The sequence below is a fragment of the Phacochoerus africanus genome, chromosome 1 (assembly GCF_016906955.1).
Source record: "Phacochoerus africanus isolate WHEZ1 chromosome 1, ROS_Pafr_v1, whole genome shotgun sequence".
Lineage (NCBI taxonomy): Eukaryota > Metazoa > Chordata > Mammalia > Artiodactyla > Suidae > Phacochoerus > Phacochoerus africanus.
Window position 1 is genome coordinate 275,432,559 of NC_062544.1, and position 24,703 is coordinate 275,457,261.

At 44.4% G+C, this 24,703-nt stretch overlaps 1 protein-coding gene across 1 annotated transcript in view; it reads right to left on the reverse strand.

The window, feature by feature from the left end:
- The window catches only part of SCAF4 (SR-related CTD associated factor 4), a 58,828-nt gene extending 51,412 nt beyond the window's left edge, over window positions 1–7,416 (reverse strand). Inside the window, 1 exon segment of the mRNA XM_047795391.1 lies at window positions 6,955–7,416. Within this exon segment, the coding sequence (XP_047651347.1) occupies window positions 6,955–6,984 (30 nt within the window). The 5' untranslated portion in view covers window positions 6,985–7,416.
- Window positions 7,417–24,703: the final 17,287 nt, after the last annotated feature.

Sequence of the window (24,703 nt, forward strand, 5' to 3'; positions counted from 1 at the left end):
TAAGGATCTCTGTTGCCTCAAGCTGAGGTGTAGGTCACAGAGGAGGCTGGGATCCTGAGTTGCTGCGGCTATGGTGTAGGTCGGCAGCTACAGCTGATTCAACCCCTAGCCTGGGAACTTCCACATGTCTCACTTGCAGCTGTAGACGCCAAAAAAAAAAAAAAAAAACCCCACACCAGAAACCAAAAACAAACAAAAAGCCTATAAATAATAAATGCTGGAGAGGTGTGCAGAAAAGGGAACACTTGCATGAACTGCTGGTGGGAATGTTAACTGGTGTAGCTACTATGGAAAACAGTATGAAGGTTCCTTAAAAAAACTAAAATAGAACTACCATATGATCCAGCCAATTCCATTACTGGGTATATATCTGGAAAAAAGGAAAACTTCTAATTCGAAAAGATACATGCACCTTATTGTTCCACAGCAACACTACTTACAATAGCCAAGACATGAAAGCAACCCAAGTACCCATCAACAGATGACTGTCTTAAAAAGATGTATGTATATAGATTACTCAGCCATAAAAATTAAAATATTGCCATCTGCAGCAACAGAGATGAACTTAGAGAATATTTAGTGAAGTAAGTCAGAGAAAGGCAAATAATATATATCACATATATGAAGTCTAAAAAATAATACAAATGAATCTATATATAAACCAAAGACTTACAGACATAGCAAACAAACTTAACAGTTACCAAAAAGGAGAGGTAGTAGGGAAGAAACTATTGATGAATATGGGATTAACAAACTACTATACATAAAATAGATAAGCATCAAGGACTTACTGCATAGCACAGAGAATTATACTTAAAATTGCTGGAATAGAATCTGCAAAAAACCCCAAATCACTATGCTGTACACCTAAAACACAATACTGTAAATCAATTATACTTAAAAAAAAAGAAATTTTCTGTAATGCTTAAGTAAATTATATCCACTTGGGCTCCATGGCAGGAGAGCAACCTACAATTTGTACCTGGTAAAAAAAACCAAAAACCCCACTCCCAACAAAAAAACACACATACAAAAACCAATTACCATTTTGCCAACTTTTAATTGGTGCTTTTATGTCCTGAACTGTTTCACAAGATTTACAAGCCAACGTTCCCATTATTCCAATTTTTCTTTGAATCAGTTCCTTATCATAGGTCCATGTAATTTTCTTTTGAAACAAAATACTAATCAAATTCATAGACCAGGGATAGGGATATTTTCAATAAGAACATCAATGATAAATCCTGCCAGGGAAAGCTTTAAAGAGCTCTACTATTGTAAGAGACAAGCAATTTTCTGAGAGTCAAGAAAGAGAAGAATAAAACTATAATTAACTTTTAATATTCCAGTTGGTCAAGTGAAATCTCTAATTTCACTTCAACTACTGCCCTGGTCCGCTTCATCTCTTACACACAGTAAGAACCTTGTTTCAACTCTTTGTTCACTTGTTTAGAAGGATCTCTCAAAAAAAGAAATGATCAAAAATAAATTAACATTATAGGTTAAAAAAAATACTTACAGCACCCTCATCGTATGATCTAAATTCTAGAAAGACTATCATGCCCATCAACCAATAAGTAAAATACACAACAGTCCCTACAGCAGGATTTCCCAGTGGGAATAGGAAGGGTAGCAAACTCCCCAGTGAGATACAGCACTCAATTCTTCCTTCAGGATAACAGAGGTCAAGACCAACAGCCCAAGTGGTTAAGGGGAGCAATACCAATTCATACATTCCAAGCACTCATAAAGCTTAATTTCTGTCTGATTTAAAAAATAAAACATAAAAGTAATCATCATCTTCCTGCACTTCCAAGTAGCATTATATGCATACCACACCTCAATGCTGTAGTTAGTTCTCAATTCCAGGATGGGGGGAGAGGGAGGTTGAGTTCCTTTCAGTGGTCTGTGAGGTAAAAACTGTTTGCATATTAATACCAAAACATGTCTTGCCCTTTTCATTCATTTTCTCACACGTATACAGCAAAGTTTTCTAGAGGCTACCTGATGTGCAAAACTGCAGGACTGAGAAAAGAAGTAGCTATTAAGAAACCAGGTTTTACTAAAAAGCTTAAATGAGGTTTGCAAAAATATAAAACCATGTCACTCTTCTCACCAATTGTTTTGTTTTGGAAATGTTGCTTTTCATTAAAAATGTTATTTTTGTTAACTTGTAATGGATTTGTTATTTTTAATAAATGTGTTTCTCGGTTTAAATTTCTGATATAGTAAAAATCGAAGTACAACCCAAATGAAAAAGCTCTCTGTGGTCCTTAACTTTTAAGAATTTAAAGGCGTCAAAGTCCCAAGTTTGAGAACAGCTGTCCCAGAGAAACTCTTACACAAAGAGACATGTTTGAGAAAGTTCATTGCAGTATTTGTCAGTAACAAATGAGAAACAAATGTTCATCCACTGGGGAACCAGATAAAATAAAATATGGTTTATTCAAATGACAGCCTACTACAGAGCAGTTAGAAAGAACTAAATCTTAATACACAGTATTAATAATGTTTAAGCAAAAAAACAAAAAACCAAGCCATTTTTCAGAACAGATACCATATACATCACTCATGCCAATTGAAACACAGAATATTATATATATTATTTATGAACCACAAAGACTGCTACTAAATTCATTACTTGATTGCTTCTGACGGGGGTGGGGGGAGGGGTGGAAGGGTGGGAATGGGATTGGGGATGGGAGGAAAGAAAGGCTTTATCATATTTTATTTTTAAATTTTAAACACCAATTCTTGTTATATTCTCTACACTTTTTTGAGTACTTTAATTAAATGTCTTAAAATCACTGATGCTACCGAAAAAGTGAGAAGAGATAACTTTTTGATTTAGAGAAACCTGATTAAACTCTTCACATTAAGGAGTATATAAACATAGTAGAACACAATTGCGTTTTTTCACTTATCTTTCCATCTTTTATAACACTTAACAGTGTCTTGCCATAAAAGTCCTGTCAAAATGTCCTTAATTACCTTAACTTTTTCATCTTCCTTTTTGTATCAGACATGTAATGACCTCTTTTACCTGTGCTTCAATCTGATCCTTTCCTCTCATGCATACTTTTGCTCTAAGTTGACCAACACCATTAGTTGCTTTAAACTATGCGTTTTTTGCACATCCCCTCCCTCAACATGCTCTAGCTTCTATGCCCACCTAATAAAGACCAGGGCTTGACCATGACTTAATGAAGACCTTGTACATACACTGTATAAACATACCAAACCCCTGGCACAAGTACCTAGTACACTGTTAATTGCTCTTCCTTCCCTTCATCCTTGAAGCAACTTTTCCCTCGAACACGTGACAACCAAACTTCCAAAAAAAGACTACTTTACATTTGCTATCTCTTATTTCCTTATCTCCCACATCACCATTCAACCCTAAATTACAGATCCCATTACCCTCAAAAAATTCAGTGACCTTTTCCTTAAGTCTTACCCTGTGACCACTCTTCTAGTATTATACAAAATACTGCCTTCAGGCAGCAATTAAGATGGGACTTCTGCATTCAAATCTCAGCTCTACCATTAGCTAGTAGTATGCCCTTGGGTGAATTATTTAACTTCTTTTCAATCAGTTTCCTCATCTATAAATGGATGTCTATGCAAGACTGTGGAAGTATTAACTTAGATATGTATAAATAAAATACCTGACATGTTATAGATGCTTATTAAATATTAATTCCTTTTCTCTCCTTTCAATTTTCCCTAGGGTACATCTGAATATCTCCTGCTATATCTCTTGGTTGCTTCCAACTTTGAGTTCTACATTACCAACTGCCTGCCTGCCAAAAATTTCCACACAACTGTTCTCAAACTGCTCAAAATCAAACATATTTCTGCCTCTACCAAATATACTCTTGATGACTGCTTGACGTGCTAACGGCATCACCACTCTTCTAGTGCTTAGAATGTGGGGGCAAAAGGTGCTTATAAACCTACCAGACGTCTAGTCTACGGATTCTTCTGGTCCATATCCTTCTCCTCTCTATTCCCTCTATAGACATGCCAAGTTCAGATTCTACTTGTTTTTCCTACCTCAGCCAGCCCCCAACCCGCCAAATTTCTCCAAATCTCTGCCTTCTACAGTACATACTATAAATCAGGCAGCATTTTGATCATGTCACTCCACTACTTAAAACCTTCAATTTACCCTCAGCCCCCCCCCCCCCCAAAAAGGGCAGCAACCAAGCACATTAGACAGACATGAAACTTATCAGGCTCCCAACTAGTTTAACCATCCTTACTCTCCAGCAGCCTCCAGGATCAAACTACTGCTCATTTCTCATCACTGCTCCCCGTGAATCATTTTTCCTACATCTTTGGAAATAAATCATCTCTTTCTCTCAAGTGATCCTCCCACCACCTCCGTGGCCACCCTATATGAGGACCCCAAAGGAAGCTGTTCTATCACATATTAAAGATGCTTTCCAAAGTTTTCTATCGTCCATTAGTTTAGGGTGCTAGCAGATAGAGATACTCAGCAGCAGTGCCACTGCCAGGTAACCAGGACACAGCTTTGCAACTGAGGAGGCACTCAGAAGTCCGTAAAATGAAGGTAAGATTTGGGAGATTTAAGTTTACAGGGAACTAATCAGTAACATTTCATGAACAGAGAGAATTAACTGAGAAGCGGTACAATCAGGCACAAGGAGATGGATTTTGAAGTCACTAATTTCTCCAGAAAAAAAGTTTTTTCCAAAGAAAAGTTTGGCAGAAGAGAGTCGGAATTGGTAACATACATCTAACATAATGCAATGTGAAGTTGATAAAGACTACGGATGGCAATGCAAATTATTTAAAGAGGAAAATAATCAATAGTAAGAAAATTCTCACTTTGGGAGTTCCCGTCGTGGCGCAGTGGTTAACGAATGCGACTAGGAACCATGAGGTTGCGGGTTCGGTCCCTGCCCTTGCTCAGTGGGCTAACGATCCGGAGTTGGCGTGAGCTGTGGTGTAGGTTGCAGACGTGGCTCAGATCCTGCGTTGCTGTGGCTCTGGCATAGGCCGGGAGCTACAGCTCCGATTCGACCTCTAGCCTGGGAACCTCCATATGCCGTGGGAGCGGCCCAAAGAAATAGAAAAAAGACAAAAAAGAAAAGAAAAGAAAATTCTCACTTTGTACATGTTAAAAGGTTAAAACATCATTTTCCTTTTTCAGGGCATCAATATCATACCTAGTTTTGTTTTTTCAAAGTAAAAATTACTACTGATCACATTCTCCCAGAATTAACATAAAACACTTGAATGTAGTTAATGTCAACTTCCATAATGCCTAAATCAGAATTAAATACTTCTGATTTTAAAAATACAGTAAAAATCCGGTATTTAATCCTTTCCATTAAAAAAGTTTCCATTAAAATATTCACAAAGTCTTTATCTTGAGAAAGAAATATACTTCTCTTCTAAAAATTCTACCGTTTGTATAAATTCTCATTCATTCAACAAGTATTTGCCAAGCCATGCGGGGGGGTGGGGGTGGGGGCGCAAAGAACAGAAACTTCCTGCCCTCATGGAGCTAACATTCCAGTGTATTCTGCCTTTAGGAAACAAAGTCAACTTCCAACCCTGAAGTCTTTGGGGCATGAAATTATCTAGACATCAAAAATCAGAAAATTTTATTTCGTCATTTTGAAAATAATCACTACTGAACTTGCAAGATTCTGTCCAACTTCTGCAGTTAAGGCATTTTATGTACCCTTAAGTGCAAGACAAATCATTTCTAGGATAACTAATAAGGCAATAAACGGCCCTAACTGCAGTGTTACTGGAGGGTACGGTATTATGGCACTACAAATTCAAAGCTATTGCACCCTAATTCTACTACAAGTGTAACTACAAAAATCTCACTGTGAATGCAGCAAGTTCTTCACGCCGGCCCAAGACACCTAGCACTACCACATCTTGAATTTTTCAATGTTGGGTTTATCTTTAGTATTTGGAAAAGAAAGATAATCCAACTCAACACATGACAATTGTTTCCACTTTGTAACTACATTTTAAATCATCAGTGGTCAAGACCCCTCTCCGCAAATCGCTCCTAAAAGAGAGAAAGTGTGGACTCTACATTCAAAAACAGCACCTGGAAAGATTTGAGATAAAACCACAGAGCTTCAGGGCGGCAGGCAGCTTTGTTCCCGGTTTTGGGAGGTTTTCACATGTAAATGTTCTCAAAGAAGGGAGCCGAGGATTAAGGGTGTGAGGGTGGGGGACAGGAGGCCAAAGCCGGCTTTCTAGCGGACTAACGCCGAGCAAATACTTGCCTCTCCCATTCAACTTTTTGGGTGTCACGTTGGGGCCCCAGAGCCCGTAAGATGGTTGGGTTAGCGACTCGGTATGGTGCCGCCTCCTAGTTTATTAACCCCACTTCCCAAGTGCAGGAATCCCGGGGGAGGGGGATGAACACCCTCTCCAACTCCTCCCCGACCTGGGATCAGAGTCCAGCCGCCGTCGCGCCGCGGCCTGAGCAACAGGAGAGCCGAGGCCGCCGGTCTGCCAGCCCCGCGACCGGCAGATGCTCCCGCTCCCCCACCCCCCACGCCCGCCCGCGCTTCTTTCTTAGCCCCTTGCGGGCTCCCGGCACAGGGAAGCCAATAACGGGGCTGGGAGCAGAAAGCGAGAGCGCCGGGACCTGAAAAGGGGCGAAGTTAGAGACACCAGCGCCGACGCGGGCCGGAGGAGGCCGGAAGGGGGCGAGAGGGGCAGCCCGAGGTCGCCGCCCGGGGGTGAGCGGTGGGGGAGGGGTGTGGGGTCGGCTCCCGCGGCCGCCGCGACCTCCCCGGGGCCACAGGCCGCTCCGCGCAGGCCCCGCCGCCCCGGAACCGGGGCAGGAAGCGTCCCCACCCCGACCTAAGCTTTAAACCTCCGGCGGCGGGAGAAGCGACGCCCCGACTCCGGCGGCAGGCCCGGCACCCCAGTGTCCCGAGAACCCCTCACCTCCTGGTTGAAGGCGTTGACGGCGTCCATGTTCGCGCTGCGGCGGCGGCTGCTCCGGGCCCGCCGGTCACATAGACCTCGCGCCGCGGCGGAGCGGGGCAGGGGAACCGGCCGGGCCTGAGGGGCCGGAGGAGGCGATGAGCGGCGGGGCCGGAGGCCGGGCAGGAAGAGGCTGCGGCCGAGGCGGCGGGGCGGACGGCCGAGGCAGAGGCGGAGGGGTGGCGGGCCCCCTCTCAGTCCCGTTCCGAGGATGAGGCAAAAGAGGCGGCGGCGGCGGCGGCGCTGGGCTCCAACATGTCCGTTTGGTGGTGGCGGCTGCGCTCTGCGTCTCGCTGACACGGCCCCCCGCGCCCTCACGCACTAGCCCACACTGGCCCGACCGGCAAGCGGGCGGGCCTCTCTCTCCCTCTCGCCAGCGGGATGGCGGCAGCGGCCCGAGTCCACGCCGCGCGGGGCACCCTGGGACAGCTCGGGCCTCCCAGCGCTTCCTGTGCCCGGCCCCCGCCCCTCCCCGCCCCGCCCCTCCCGCGCTGGCCCCGCCCCGCCCCGCCCCGACCGGCGCGCGCGCGCGCCGCCCGCTTAGCTGGTGGCTCGTGACGACGGTACGCCGAGCTCTTTCCCGCCCGCTGCGGCCGCGGGCCGGGGAGACTGCCTGGCCCAGAGGCTGGGTTCCCCGCGAGAGGCGCCGAAGAGCGCGGGATCCCAGCGCTGGAGGTTGGCTCGGGCAGTGCCCGCGCAGGCGCTCGTCCCTACCCTACGCGGCGCTCGCAGGGTCGTTTTTGTGTGCCATTCTACCCAGGCAGGCCCTGCACCCGGCCGGGGCTGGCGGGGCTGGCGGGTTCAGTGCTGCTTGATCTTCGTAGCCTGGAACAAAGGGCTCGGGATTTGACTTCAGCCCGTCGGGCGTGCACTTTGCAAGCCCCCGTGCAACCTCTACCGATGCAGCCCCGTGTCAGCCCTAATTGTGTGGGTTAATTCTGAGTAAGCTCCAAGAAGGACGTGCAGGCATTGGAGATCCACGCAGGCCTAAAGGAACCCCTGTGCAGTCAGTCATGTGCTGCCGGAGGAGTGGATTCGCTAAACCGTGATATATCGATTCCCCAAAACACGTTGTTTCCTTTTTGGTGGAAACCCGGCCCTGATTCACTTCTCTTGAATACCTCCTGTCTGCGGGGTACTGTGCTGGGTTCTGGGAATACGGAAATTAAAAGATCCAGCTCAGTTTAGTTGGGGAGGACAGGCGAATGAGCCGATAATAACTAAATCGTGGTAAACATTAGGGTAGAGACCCTGGGAAACAAGGAAGATACTCACCTGACTGGAAGTCCAGGAAGGCTTCTCAGAGGAGGTAGCACCCGAGCTATGTCTTGAAGAAGTAGCAAGAGTGGTTGGAGAAGATAACCTTGGCCTCGGGAGCTGGATGAGTACTGTGTCATTTCCCAGGGAAGACCAGCTGGAGCTTAGGGAGTGAGGAGAAGGACTGAAACCAGGTCCGGAAGAGTCTCTGTGCCCTTCCAGGGAGTTTGGATTTTGTCCCCAAGGCTGTGGGGAGCCTTTGCAAAATTGTAAGTGGAGAGTGGTGTCATGCAACGGGTAGAATTTCTAGCGTGGGGTCCAGGAAGGATTAGCTCTAGCCCAGGGGATGCTGAGGGCTTAAGGCAATGAAGTGGAGGTGAGATAAAGTCAGATACTTAAGGAATGGCGTGGACAGGCTAGGACAGAGCAACGGTGAGGTTGAGGAGGAGGGCGGTGTCACTGAGGATGGTTTAGACTCTGGCTTGGTGAGGGCATGGGTGGTGGGTTTAGGGAGGATTGGGTTTGACTGAAGGCAGAATAGTGGTGAACACTTATAGACTGTTTACCACATGCTGGAGTCTATCTGGCATGCTACTCTGTGTTATTTACTCTTAACAGGCTTCCGTTTGACGCTGCCATCAGTAATGCCTCTGTTTTCTAGTTGAGGAAGCAAGGCCCTATTCAGTTAATTAACATGCCCAAGGCAAGATGATGCCCTTCTGGGGCTTGTGGAGTTGGAGCTGCCCCTTGAGCAAATCAGTGAAGATGTCAAGGAGGCAGTTGGATAAACACATGGGGAGTCAGGAGAGATGGCTGAGAGGAGGTGGAGATCTGGGAGTTACTGGTGCACAGGTGGTGGAAGGAGCTGAAACAGGAGGGAAATAAGACTGTGACTCAGGTTCACGAGGGGCAAGAAATTGGCGTGAGCAGAGGCCGAGACAGTGTGGGAGAAGCCCGTCAGCTTCTTCCGGAGCTGAAGGTAGAAGTCAGCAAGGTAAAGATTGGGAAGTATTGGAGTTCCCGTTCTGGTGCAGCGTAAATGAATCCAACTAGGAACCATGAGGTTTTGGGTTCAATCCCTGGCCTCGCTCTGGGTTAAGGATCCAGCTTTGCCGTGAGCTGTGGTCTAGGTCACAGATGCGGCTCGGATCTGGCGTGGCTGTGTCTGTGGCCAGCAGCTGTAGCTCCAGCTCCAATTAGATCCCCAGCCTGGGAACCTCCACGTGCCACAGATGTGGCCCTGAAAAGCAAAAAAAAAAAAGAAAGAAAAAGAAAGAAAGATTTGGAAGTACTGACAGCTACTGCTGCCTCAGTAGGAGCAGCATTGGCTGAAGTGCAGAGGGCAGAGGTCAAACTGATGTGCACTCAAGGAAGAAAGGCAGCAGGAGATATTTTACAGACTTGACTGTGAAGGCAGGTTTGTGAGGGCCCCAGGGGAAAGATGCAGGATAAAGCAAGGGTATGCTTGTTTCATTTAGAAGTGAGAAATGGGGAGTTCCCATTGTGGCACAGCGGAAGCAAATCCGACTAGAAACCATGAGATCTTGGGTTCAATCCCCTCAGTGCGTTAAGGATCTGGCGCTGCCATGGGATTGAACCTGCATCCTCATGGATACTATGTCAAGTTCTTAACCCCACTGAGCCACATCAGGCACTCTGAGAAGTGTACTCTTAAATATTTGTTGAAGGAACAAACAAAATAGATCCCAAATATTCTTTTGGGGCCCATCAATCATCTGTTTCATTTCACTACCTTTTTTATCTCAGCTGAACTACCATTATGCTTTTTTTTTTTTAGCTGTGCCTGCATGCAAAAGTTCCCAGGTCAGGGGTCAAACCAGAACCCCCATGACCCTGCTAGAGCATGTGTTACCTTGCACCGCTATTATCTGGAAAAAAAAAGTCTTTGTGCCCTTGCCTTTCCTCTCCCTTTTTCTGTGGACAGTGGCAGAACTTAAAAATGGAGGTTGGCGTGAGAAAAGGAATGTATATATATATATGTGTGTGTGGAGAGGTTACTTCGCTGTATAGTGGAAAACTAACAGAGCACTGTGAACCATCATGGAAAAAATAGAAATCATTAAAAAAAAAAAAAAAAAGGGCTCAGAGTTCCCGTCATGGCTCAGTGGTTAAAGAATCTAACTAGCATCCATGAGGATAAATGTTCCATCCCTGGCCTTTCTCAGTGGGGTTAAGGATCTGGTGTTGCCATGAGCTGTGGTGTAGGTCACAGACGTGGCTCGGATCCCACATTGCTGTGGCTGTGGCATAGGCCAGCAGCTGTAGCTCCAATTGGACCCCTAGCCTGGGAACCGCCATATGCCAGGAGTGTGGCCCTAAAAAGCGAAACAAACAAACAAACAAAAATGACCCACAGAGAGGAGTTCCCGTCATGGCTCAGGGGTAATGAACCCGACCAACATCCATGGGAACTTGGGCTCCATCCCTGGCCTCACTCAGTGGGTTGAGGATCTGGCATTGCTGTGGCTGGGGCATAGGCCAACAGCTACAGCTCTGATTCAGCCCATAGCCGGGAACCTCCATATGCCAGGGCTGCGGCCCTAAAGAGACAAAATAAAAGGGGAGAGGCACAAAGCCTGCTGGAATTCCTTCTGCTCCAATTCATATTTGCCATCTTCTTTCCTCCTGTGAGTCAGGGAAGTAGATTTGTCTAAGGAAGTTTGAGGCGCGGGGGAGAGGGGAAGAGGACGAATTCAGCTTGAGATATTTTGCCTTGGGGTCTCAATGCATTATAGCTGTTGAGCTCTGTAATGACTCTTGAATTGAAGGAACAATGACCTGGAGGAGAACATTTTCTCTGCGCCATCCTATAGAGATTTGCATGTACAAAGAACAAGATTCGATGTCTACTAGGCTTGTGTTTGAGGTAGATAATTTAGATTTCAGGGGTTCTTTTTTGGATAGGCTTGTTTGGTTTATATGTCGATCCTGTTGGGGAGGTCCTTTAAACAAGTTGTTTGGGGGACATGTGCCATCAACCAGACTTTTTATGCCCTGACAGCACTTTCTACCATTTTTCTGCTCTGAAGATGGCAGTACCCCTATCTGCTTTGGGACATCTGGTGGCTATTTGCATAGTGGCCACTGGATTTCCATCTCTGTCCTTCCAGGTAGACAAGTCAAATCCTCCAATAGGAAATTGAGGCAAATAACAAAACTCCTGAGGACTGTCCTTTGTGAGCAGACCTTTAAACAGTAAGAATGCAGCCTGTTAAAAAGATGGACATGGAGTCCCCTTGTGGCTCAGTGGTTAACAAACCTGATTAGGATGCATGAGGATGCGGGTTCGATCCCTGGCCTCACTCAGTGGGTTGAGGATCCGGTGTTGCCATGAGCTGTGGTGTAGGTCAAAGATGTAGCTCGGATCCTGAGTTGCTGTGGTTGTGGCATAGGCTGGCAGCTGCAGGTCCAATTCGACCCCTAGCCTGGGAACTTCCATATGCCATGGGTGCAGACCTGAAAAGCTAAAAAAAAAAAAAAAAAAAGGGCAGAGGAGTTTTTGTTGTGGCTCAGTAGGTTAAGAACTTGACTGGTGGAGTTCCCATTGTGGCTCAGCGGAAACGAATCTGACTAGTGACCATGACGTTGCAGGTTTGATTCCTGACCTCGCTCGGTCGGTTAAGGATCTGGTGTTGCCATGAGCTGCAGTGTAGGTTGCAGATGAGGCTCGAATCTGGCATGGCTGTGGCTGTGGTGCAGGCCCAGCAGCTGCAGCTCTGATTCGACCCCTAGCCCAGGAACTTCCATATGCCACAGGTGAGGCCCTAAAAAGAAAAAAAAATTAAAAAAAAAAAAGATGGCTGGAGGATCATAAATACATGTGACTGAGAAAAATCATCAAGACATTTTGTCCACTTGCAAACTTGCCTTCTCTCAAAGAAACTGTGTTTAAACAGATTCATGTGTTCCTAAAGTGGGTGTGGAAATTGACAGTTGTGAAAAGCCATTCCAAACAAACTCGTTTTTAAAAGGAATGGATGAAGGAGTTCCCATCGTGGCGCAGCAGAAACGAATCCAACTAGGAATCATGAGGTTGCAGGTTCGATCCCTGGCCTTGCTCTGTGGGTTAAGGATCTGGCGTTGCTGTGAGCTGTGGTGTAGGTCGCAGACACAGCTCGGACCTGGTGTTCCTGTGGCTGTTGTGTAGGTGGGCGGCTACAGCTCCAATTGAACCCCTGGGAACCTCCATATGCCTCAGGTACAACCCTAAAAAGACAAAAGACAAGACAAAAATAAAATAAAATAAAATAAAAAGAATAGATGAAATCAATATTCAGATGAAAGAAAGCCAGCACTCGGAAAGTAATATTCTGGTTAATTCTGTGACCTTCGCTTGTCAACTCATTCTCTTGATAGGAATTCTTGCCACAGTCTGCAGGTGTGCAGAATACAGAAAGAAAGCATCTTATTCCTTTTCTTTTCTCTTTTCTATTCTTTTCTTTTCTTCTTTATCTTTTTTGAGCCACCCTCACAGAATATGCATTCAAGCATCTTATTCCCGAAGAGCCCAGGGAAATGTCCATAGGTAAGAATTCAAGAGAAAACATGTTCTGGAGTTTCCGTTGTAGCGCAGTGGTTAATGAATCCGACTAGGAACCATGAGGTTGCAGGTTCTAGGGCTGCACCTGCAGCATGTGGAGGTTCCCAGGCCAGGGGTCCAAACAGAGCTGTAGCTTCCAGCCTACACCACAGCCACAGCAATGCCAGATCCAAGCCTTGCCTGCGATCTACTTCTCATGATAAGGAGAGATATTTTAACCAATTCAGTGAGGCCAGGGGTCAAACATGAGTCCTCATGGACATTAGTCAGGTTCGTTAATGCTGAGCCACAATGGGAAGTCCAACAGGTTCTTTCTTTACATTTTTTTTTTTTTTTTTGTCTTTGTAAGGGCCACACCTGCAGCATATGGAAGTTCCCAGGCTAGGGGTTGAATCAGAGCTGCAACTGCTGGCCTACGCCACAGCCACAGCAACATGAGATCCAAGCTGCATCTACGACCTACACCACAGCTCTTGGCAACGCTGGATACTTAACTCACTGAGTGAGGCCAGGGATCAAACCTGCGTCCTCATGGATAGTAGTTAGATGCTTTTCTGCTGAGCCACAACAGGAACTCCAACAATAATTCCCTTACACTCATAAGGCCTTAGCCCATATGCTTTCTAGAGTAAGTATAAACTAATTTCACTGTACCTTTCCTCTTGGTCTGCTTTCCTTCTCTGGCCAGCCTCCTCCAGTTCCAGAGATTTCACCTCTGGAATTCCAACAGGGATCACCTCTGTGATCCCTCTCCCTCCCCACTTAGGGATCTGAAATCTATCCTGGTTGACAACTGCATTTCCAGCTGCCCACCGGAAAATTCCACTTGGATGTCCCCCTCTGTCTCCAAGGGACTCACCTGATTTTTGTGTGTGTCAACCTCTGTCTCTCTGCCTTTATGTCACTGGAGCTGAAACAGTGGAACAGACCATAAGGAAAACAGGAAGTGGAAGAAAGAAGAGCTCAGTGGCAGTTGGGGCCATGGGATTTTAGGGAATTTTCACTTTATTCTTAATTTTTTAGCACTTTCTAGACTCTCTACTCTCTTTTGTAATTGGAAAGGGTTAGCTCCTTAAAAAAAAAAAGAAATGATACAGTTAAATGTGCAACAAACCTAAAATATTTTGCATAGATAATCTTAGCTATTGTAGTAAGCATATGAGCATGAGTAATGCATTAGTTTGGGTTCTCCAGAGAAACAGAACCATTAGAATATTTATATACTCATAATATAATATTAGTATAGTATATTTTTCTCCATATATGTTCTCATTACAGATATCATTATATGTATTTTTTTCCACATATGTATACCATTAGTGTGTATATATATATATTTTTTTTTCCTCCGTGTGTGCACGTGTGTGTGTGTGTGTGTGTGTGTGTGTGTGTATACTTTATACAGTTGGTCCTTGAAAAACGTGGGTTTGGGAGTTCCTGTCGTGGCTCATTGGTTAACAAATCTGACTAGGAACCATGAGGTTGCGGGTTTGATCCCTGGCCTTGTTCAATGGGTTAAGGATCCCGAGTTGCTGTTGCTCTGGTGTAGGCCGACGGCTACAGCTCCGATTAAACCCCAAGCCTGGGAACCTCCATATGCTGCAGGAGCAGCCCTAGAAAAGGCAAAAAGACAAAAAAAAAAGGAAAGAAAAGAAAAACGTGGGTTTGAACAATGTGGGTCTACTTACATGCAAATTTTTTCAATAACTGTACAGTTGGCCCTCCATATCCTCAAGTCCCGTATCCGTAGATTGAACTCTCCGTGGATAGAAAACTGAATACATGACCATGACTCACAATTGGTTGAATTCGTGGATGCAGAACTGCTGGATACAGGGAGGCAGACTATGCAGTTTGATCTTCCCCAGATATTGGTATCCGAAGTGGGTCCATACCACGGGATGACTGTATATGGAGATTTAGATAGATAGGTCTATAGCTAGATAGATAGGGATAGATTTATATACATAAAATCTTCCATCTCTGCCATCTGCAAGCTAAAGTATCTAGAAAGCTGGTGGTCAGTCCCAAGGCACGGCCTAAAAATCAGGGAGGCTGATGCAGTAAATCCCAGTGCAATAACAGGAGAAAAGATGAGATGTCCCAGGGCTTACGGGGAGGCAGGTTAAAAAAAAAAAAGAGCTAATTCCTCTTTCTCCTCCTCTGTTCTATTCAGGTCTTCAGTGGACTGGATGATGCCCACCCCCCTGGGAGAGGGCGGTCTCTTTTACTGATTCCGTCATTTCAGATGTTAATCCCATCCGAGACACCGTCATGGACACACCCAGAAATAACTAGTCTTGGCATTAGGTGGCCCAGGCAACATGACACAAAATTAGCCATCGCAAGTAACTAACTACTAAAAGACAAGTTTCTCATAGCCATTTTCTGTCTTAAGAATAGGGATCTGAGATTCCTTTTCCCAAAACTGAAATATCAAAATCAAGAAGTTCCCGGAGTTCCCATCGTGGCGCAGTGGTTAACGAATCCGACCAGGAACCATGAGGTTGCGGGTTCGATCCCTGGCCTTGCTCAGTGAGTTAAGGATCTGGGGTTGCCCTGAGCTGTGGTGTAGGTTGCAGACGCGGCTCGGATCCCAAGTTGCTGTGGCTGTGGTGTAGGCCGGCGGCTACAGCTCCGATTGGACCCCTAGCCTGGGAACCTCCATACGCTGTGGGAGTGGCCCTATAAAAGGCAAAAAGACACACACAAAAAAACCTTAGAAGTTCCCTTGTGGCGCCCTGGATTAAGGATCCAGCATGGCTGCGGCTGTGATGCAGGCCACAGATGTGACCTGGGTTCCACCCCTGGCCCAGGAACTTCCACGTGCCAAGGGCACAGCCAAAAAAAGAAAAAATATCAAGGCTTAACTGAGGTGAAATGTCACCTTGCAGGACTGAATCACTCCAATCTAATATTTACTTTTCATTCATTCATTCATTCATTCATTCACTCACAAAGTAAATATGAACATCTGCTATAGACAGGAACAGAGCTGGGTGTCTAGGATATCCCAGTAGGCAAAAGCAGATACTCGTGGAACTACTTTTGCAGAGTCTGATACCTAGCCCTGATGTTGAATATTTTTTCGTGGGCATATTGGTCACTTATACATGATCATGTCTTATGAGAAGATAATTTTAGGAGTTCCTTTAGTAGCTCAGAGGTTAATGACCTGATTAGGATCCATGAGGATGTGGGTTTGATCCCTGGTCTTGCTCAGTGGGTAAAGGACCCAGCATTGCCATGAGCTGTAGTGTAGGTCACAGATGTGGCTCAGATCCTGCGTGGCTGTGGCTGTGGCAGCTGTAGCTATGATTCAACTCCCAGCCTGGGAACCTCCATATGCCACGAGTGTGGCCCTAAAAAGCAAAAAAAAAAAAAAAAATTTTTTTCTAGTTACTGTGTATGTCTTTATTTGTTATTCTGCGCTGACTAATCTTCCAGTACAATATTAAATAAAAGAAGCAAAAGAATTCCCTGGTGGCTTAGTGGGTTAAGGATCCGGCATTGCCATAAGCTGTGGTCTAGGCCATGGATGTGGCTCGAATCCCAAGTTGCTATGGCTGTGGTGTAGGCCAGCAGCTGTAGCTCTGATTAGACCCCTGGCCCGGGAATTTCCATATGCTGCAGGTGCGGCCCTTAAAAGCAAAAAAAAAAAAAAAAAAAAAAAAAAAAAAATGGACATCTTTATCTTGTGTCTTATCTCAGGGGTAAGTATTCTTTCACTATTGCTTACATTAATTGTAGGTTTTTCATAGATGCCCTATAACAAGTTGAGGAATTTCCTTTCTCTAAGTTTCTTGAATTTCTATTAAATTATTATTATTATTATTTTATTTTATTTTTTTTTTGCAGAAGTTCCTGGGCCAGGGATAGAACCTGAGGTACAGCAGTGACAACACCAAATCCTTAACCACTATGCCACCAGGGACCTCCCCCTTTTTAAAAAATTCTTTTATTGTTGTGTTTTGGGTTTCTTTGTTTTTTCTTTCATTTTTGGCTGCCCCGAGGCATATGTAGTTCCCATGCCAGGGCTCAGATCTGAGCCACAGTCATGACCTAAGCTGCAGCTGCAGCAATGCAGGATCCTTAACCCACAGTGTGGGGCAGGGAATCAAACCTGCGTCCCAGCACTCCTAAGATGCCATCCTGTTGTGCCACAGCGGGAACTCCTTTTTTAATTCTTTTAAATCATGGCTGGGTGTTATATTTTGTCAGATGTTTTTTCCGTGTCTATTGAGAGGCTCATATGATTTTTCTATTTTATTCCATTTTAACAGTGAATTACATTGATTGGTTTCTGAATGTTAAACCAATCTTGCATTGCTGAATTACCCTTTTTGTACATTGCTGGATTCAATTTGCAAATATTCTGTCAAGAATATTTCCTTCTATGTTTGTGAGTGATATCAGCTTGTAGTTTCTTTTTCTTGCTTTTTTTTTTTTTCAGGGTTGCACCTACAGCACATGGAAGTTTCTGGGCTAGGCGTGGAATTGGAGATACAGCTGCTGGCCTGCGCCACAGCAACTCCAGATCCAGGCTGCATTTGCAGCCTATACCACAGCTCAGAGCAACACTGGATTGTCAACTGACTGAGCAAGGCCAGGGATCGAACCTGCATCCTCATGGATATAGACAGATTCGTTTCTACTGAATCACAAGGGGAACTCCCTGTAGTTTCTTGTAATGGTTTTGGTGTCCTCATCAAATATGTATCAAATATGTGTCTGTCCTCATCAAATATGTGAAGAACTATTTCTTTCCTTCTCTATTTTCTGAAAGAGGTTATATAGAATTGCTATTTTTTTCTTCCTTAAGATTTTGTTAGAATTTACCAGTGAAACCATCTGGGCCTAAAGTTTTCTTTATGGGAAGGTTTTTATTTTAATAATTCAATTTTAAAATTTGATATAGCCTTTTTGGGTATTCTATTTCTTCCATCAGTTTTTTTCTTTTTCTTTTTCTTTTTCTTCCGCTGCCCTGAGGAATATGGAATTCCCAGGCCAGGAATCAAATCTGAGATGCAGTTGCCAACACAGGATTCTTAACCCACTGTGCTGGGCTAGGGATAAAACCTGTGTCCCAGTGGTGCAGAGACACCACCAATCCTGTTGCACCACAGCAAGAGCTCCTCTTCCATCAGTTTTGATAATGCATTTTTTAAAAAAATTTTTTTTGTCTTTTGTCTTTTTATAGGACCGCTCCCACGGCATATGGAGGTTCCCAGGCTAGGGGTCTAATCGGAGATGTAGCCGCCGGCCTTCACCACAGTCACAGCAACGCGGGATCCGAGCCTCGTCTGCAACCTACACCACCGATCACGGCAACGCTGGATCCTTAACCCACTGAGCAAGGCCAGGGATCAAACCCGAAATCTCATGTTCCTAGTCAGATTCGTTAACCACTGAGCCACAATGGGAACTCCTTGATAATGTATTTTTTTGAGAAATTTGTCTATTTAAAGGTTGATGACTTATTGGCATAAAGCCTTTCATGATGATCTCTTACTGTTCCTTTAATGTTTCAATCCTAATGTTGGTAATTTGAATGTTCTTTTTAGAATTTCCTTGTTCTAGTTAGGGGTTTATCTGTTTTGTTGATCTTTTTCAAGAAACAGCTTTTGGTTTCATTGATTCGCTCTATTGTTTGTATACTTACTGGTTCATTGATTTTCACTATTTTCTTTATTCTGCTTGCTTTGTATTTAATTTGCTCTTCTTTTTCTAGTTTCTTAAAGGAGGAGCTAAAATCATTGATTTGAGACCTTTTTTCTTTTGTGGTATAGGCATTTAAAACTTTAAATTTCTCTCTTGAGGAGTTCCTGTCGTGGCGCAGCGGAAAAGAATCCGAGTAGGAACCGTGAGGTTGAGGGTTCGATACCTGGCCTCGCTCAGTGGGTTAAGGATCCAGCATTGCAGTGAGCTGTGGTGTAGGCTGCAGATGCGGCTCGGATCCCATATTGTTGTGGCTGTGGCATAGGCTGACGGCAACAGCTCTGATTGGACCCCTGGCCTGGGAATCTCCATATGCAGCGGGTACGGCCCTAAAAATACAAAAGACAACATAAATAAATAAACTTCTCTTGATAAAACTTTACATTTCTCTTGATATGTTTCCATTTCCATTTGGTTTGAAGTATTTTGCCATTTCCTTTGTGATTTCTTGTTATCCACCAGTTATTTAGAAATGTATTGTTTAAATATTTGGGAATTTCTCAAATGTCTTTCTGGTATTGGTTTATAATTTAATTTCGTTGTGGTCAGAGATCATAGTTTGTCACTTTTTCTTTTTTTTGGGGGGGGCCACACCCATGGCATATGGAGGTTCCCAGGCTAGGGGTCAAATCAGAGCTGCAGCTGCAAGCCTACACCACAGCCACAGCAACGCAAGATCCAAGCCGCATCTGTGACCTACATCACAGCTCAGGGCAACACCAGATCCTTAACCCACTGAGCAAGGCCAGGGATTGAACCTGCGTCCTCATGTATGCTAGTCAGTTTAGTTAACCACCGAGCCACGACGAGAACTCTAGTTTGTATAATTTCAATCCTTTTAAATTTATTGAGACTGAAAGCTATTTTGTCTAATATTGAAATTTATCTTTCTTATGATTAGTATTTTCATGAGGTATTTTTTTACCCTTTTACTTTTAAATGGGTCATCTCCAATCCTTGTGTTTGTTGTCCTATATTTTACCTTAAATATAACCATTACACAATAGTACTGTTTTTTTTTAGATGGTCATTTCTGTTTTCTTATCTTTTCTTTTTTTCCTTCTTCTTTTTTTTTTCTTAGGGCTGCAGGTGTGGCATATGGAAGTTCCCAGGCTTGGGGTCCAACAGGAGCTGCAGCTGCTGGCCTACACCACAGCCACAGCAACACAGGATCCCAGCCACCTCTGTGCTACACCAGAGCTCACGGCACCCCGGAACCTTAACCCACTGAGCACGGCCAGGGATTGAACCCACATCTTCATGAAGACTAGCCAGTTTCATAACCTGCTGAGCCACAACGGGAACTCCCAACAGTCATTTTTCTTTTAAAGACATTAAAACACAAGATAATACTTTGTATATGTCCCCACATATTTAACATTTTCCTTGCTCTTCATTCGTTTGTGTAGATCCAAGTTCCCATCTGGTATCAATTCCTCTCTGAAGAAGTTCTTTTAATATTTCTTTTAGTGCAAAAAATCTCTCTGCTTTTGTTTATCTGAAAAAGATATATTTCACTTTTATTTCTTCTATTTTCAGTGGGTATAGAATACTGCATTTACAGGATTGCTCCCCCCAGCACTGTACATGTGTTATCCTATTGTTTTCTGGCTAGCATAGTTTTTCTTTCTTTCTTTTTTTGCTTTTTTTTTTGAGGGGGCCACACTCATGGCATATGGAGGTACCCAGGCTAGGGGTTAAATCAGAGCTATAGCTGCTGGTCTATGACACAGCCACAGTCACGCTGGATCCAAGCCACGTCTGTGACCTACACCCCAGCTCATGGAAATGCTGGATCTTTAACCCACTAAGCAAGGCTAGGGATCAAACCTGAAAACTCATCGTTATTAAGTCAGATTTGTTTCCACTGCGCCACAATGGGAAGTCCTGGCTTGCATAGTTTTTCATGAGAAGACTTTGATAATCCTTATACTGGTTCCTCTGTCAATAATTTGCCTTTGGACTATTTTCTGAAAATAGCTGTTTCCTACATGTGTTCCAGTTTTCAAAAAATTTTTATGGCAGAAGGGTAATTCTGAACCTCTTACTACCTCATCACTAGAAGCAGAAGTTTCCAGAAAGTTTTAATTATTATGTAATAAAATTTATTAATTTTTTATTTTATATTTAAATCCTTTTTGTATTCTGGCTAAGAAATCTTTGCTGGTGCTGAGGTCGGGAAGATATCTGCCTTGTTTTCTTCTAGAAACTTTATAGTTGTAATGCTCTTATTAGGTCTATGGTCCATCTTCAATTAATTTTCGTGTATGTGTGAAATAGAGTTTCATTTTTTAAAAAGTTGTTCCGTCTCCATTTATTGAAAAGCCTTTCCCCGCCAACCCCCCCAGTGAATTGCATTGGCATATTTGTGAAAAAAAAGGCTGCATATGTATGGGTGCGTTTGTGAGCTAACTTATTATTCTGTTCCTTTCATCACTAATAACCCAATATCTTGGAGTTCCCGTTGTGGCTCAGCGGTAGGTAACTAAACCAAATGATACCCATGAGGGTGCAGGTTTGATCTTTGGCCTTGCTCAGTGGGTTAAGGATCTGGTGTTGCCGTGGGCTGTGGTGTAGGTCGCAGATGTGGCTCTGATCTGGCGTTGCTGTGGCTCTGGTATAGGCTGGCAAATGTAGCTCTGATGGGACCCCTACCCTGGGAACCTCCATATGCTGTGGGTGTGGCCTAAAAAGACGAAAAAGACAGAGCAGAAACAGACATAGATATGGAGAACAGACTTGTGGTTGCCAAGGGAGAGGGGAAAGAAGTGGGATGGACTGGGCGCTTGGAGTTAGTAGGTGCAAACTGCTACATTTCGAGTGGATAAACAATGAGGTCCTGCTGTACAGCACAGGGAACTAGATACAATCACTTCTTTTTTTTTTTTTTGTCTTTTGTCTTTTTTGTTGTTGTTGTTGTTGCTATTTCTTGGGCCGCTCCCGCGGCATATGGAGGTTCCCAGGCTAGGGGTTGAATCGGAGCTGTAGCCACCAGCCTACGCCAGAGCCACAGCAACTCGGGATCCGAGCCGCGTCTGCAACCTACACCACAGCTCACGGCAATACCGGATCGTTAACCCACTGAGCAAGGGCAGGGACCAAACCCGCAACCTCATGGTTCCTAGTCGGATTCGTTAACCACTGTGCCACGACGGGAACTCCTGATACAATCACTTCTGACAGAACACGATGGAAGATCATATGCAAAAAAAACCGTGTATATATATATGTATAGCTGGGCCACTTTGCTGTATAGCAGAAATTGATGAAACACTGTAAACCAACTATAATAAAAAAAATAAAATCAATGGCTAGGGTTAGAATATGAGTGACTTCATATCTAAGAGATCTTTGCCTACCCTCTGAACAAATAAATTCTATTAGCAAACAAGAAGGGGGACAAAGAGATCTAACATACGTCTGTCGAGTGGACCACAAAGCCTGACTGCCATCCAAACAAAAGACACCCTGTGTGTGAGTGTATGTTGTATGACTGTATACCTCAGAGGTAGAAAATATGAAAATATGAAATTATATATACCCAGATAATATGAAATTATATATACCCAGGTATGTAGTGGGTAGAAAATATGAAAGTATATATTCCCAGTTTTTGGCACATTCTACAACACAGTAGGGAAAGGAGCCCTAATGTGGATGAAGGCAGGAGAGGAGGCAAGCCAAAAAAAAAAAAAAAAAAGTCTTAAAAACACATAGATCACATGTATGCATTTACATAAAATTCTGTATATTTGTGAATACATAAATCAACAAGAAGAGTAAAAAAGCAATTCCAACCCCATCCGAAATAAAGCTCATTTTGGGGGCCAAATATTAGCAGCATGGTTGAGCACCTGCGTTCAAGCAAAATATAACCAAATGAAGGATGTGAATGAATAAATAAATGTCTAAAGCAGCCACAATAGATGTTCCGACTAAACAAACAAACAAAAACAAATCTCTGAACAGTCACATAGCTATCTTATTGTCCACATATTAAGATCATACATGCCACCAGTTGGACAATCAATCGGCCTTCACATCTAGGGCATTTATCCAACAATTCCAACACCTTGAGTCTTTGATTTTTTTAAAAATAAATTTTATTGGTATATATTTGAAGATTCTTCAATTTTTAAGTGCAAGCACATTAAAAGTAACAAAATATGGAAGGAGGCTGCTAGGGAATAGCAAACACAGCAACAAGAAGTGGTTGCTGATAGGCTGACTGAGAAAGGAGGCAGAAAATCTGTAGAACACCAGACACAAGAACTCATCAAGGCAAAGCTGTCAGGGCCATTCTTTTTAAAGAAATTGTTCTAGGCACCTCCGTAAGCCATCGTGGCTTATGTTTCTCAGCAAGTCACAACAAGGCTAAAGTAATATCAGACCCTGGTTAAGAAGGAATTGAGGGTGTGTAGCACATTCTTTTGTTTTGATTTGTTTTTTCTTTTTGGCTGTGCCACTAGTATGTGGAAGTTCCCAGGCCAGGGATGGAACTTGCACCACAGCAGCAACCAGAGCCACAACAGTGACAATATCAGATCCTTAACCCACTGAGCCACCAGGGAGTTCCCAGCACCACATTCTTTTTTTTTTTTTTAAGGGCCACACATGAGGCATATGGAAGTTCCCAGCTGGGGGTTGAATCGGAGCAGCAGCTGCCGTCCTACGCTATAGGCACAGCTGCAGCTACAGCAATGCTGGATCCATGCTGCATCTGTGACCTACACCGCAGCTTGCAGCAATGCCAGATCTTTAACCCACTGAGGAAGGCCAGAAATCCAACCTGCATCCTCATGGATACAGTTGAGTTCTTAACCCGCTGAGCCACAGTGGGAACTCCAACACCACGTTCTTTAAGAAACCAAGACAGAGTTTCCACCATGGAGCAGTTGGTTAAGAATCCAATTGCAATTGGCTCTGGTAGCTTTGGAGGTGCAGATTCAATCCCCGGCCTGATTAAAGGATCCAGTGTTGGTTAAAGGATCTAGTGTTACCACAGCTGTGACGTAGGTCACGGCTATGGCTTAGATTCAGTCTTTTGGGGGGAAAGGAACTGGTCCCATTTCATTCTGTGACTTTCAAGGCCCAGCCTTGATCTTTCTACTGGACATGCCAACTGGAGGCTGCAGCCACCTCCAGCTCAATGTATTTGAATATTTCCTGCCTCATTTCAATTAAGGTTCCAGTTTGTTATCACTTACAAAAGTGATTTTGAGGCAAATCCATGGATGAATATTTTCAGTGGAAACATCTAAGTGTTTCTTAAACTCTTTTTTTTTTTTTTTCCTGACTGCACTTGTGGCATATGGCAGTGCTTGGGCCAGGGATTGAATCAGAGCTGCAGCTGCATCCTATGCCACAGAAGCTGTGGCAGTGCAGGATCCTTGTATCCTTGAGTGACTGTGGGGTGAGAATGCTGAACCCTAACCACTTGATGTGGGTCCCCGGAACTTGTCCCTTTGGAGAAAGAAGTTGGCAAAGAGACTGAGGGTAGTGAGGAAAGTGTTTATTAAGAGAAAAGAGAGGAGTTCCCATCGTGGCTCAGTGGTTAACAAACCCGACTAGCATCTATGAGGATACGGGTTCGATCCCTGGCCTCGCTCAGTGGTTAAGGATCCGGTGTTGCAGTGAACTGTGGTGTAGGTCACAGAGGCTGTGGCTGTGGTGTAGGCTGGCGGCTGCATCTTCAATTCCACCCCTAGCCTGGGAACCTCCATATGTCGTGGGTGTGGCCCTAAAAAGACAGAAAAAAAAAAGAGAGAGAGAGAAAAGAGAGAGAAGGTAGGTGTGGAGAAAGGCTGGCTTTGTTGGGGGGTGGATGTGCAGAGAGAGAAAGAGAGAAAAGAAGAGCAAGAGAGGAAGGAAGCAAGCGTGCTTTGGAGGTCGTTTAAATCACTCCTATGGGGGCGGTCCTTCCGGGCTTCCTCTGGCCAATCATCTTGCTTCGCCTGGTCTGTGTGTGAGCATGTCTTTTAGCCAGGATGGAGTCTACTGCCAAGGTCTCTGGGACGTTGGCAGGAAGGACTGTGGTCTGGTGCTCCTCCTTTCTCTGACCCCCGAGGAGCCTTTCTGCAAATGTGCAGTTCCGGAGGTCTCTTTGACCTGAGGAATAAGAAATAGGTGGTCTCTATCTTTTATCCAAACAAGATGCCCAGGTGTTCCCATCGT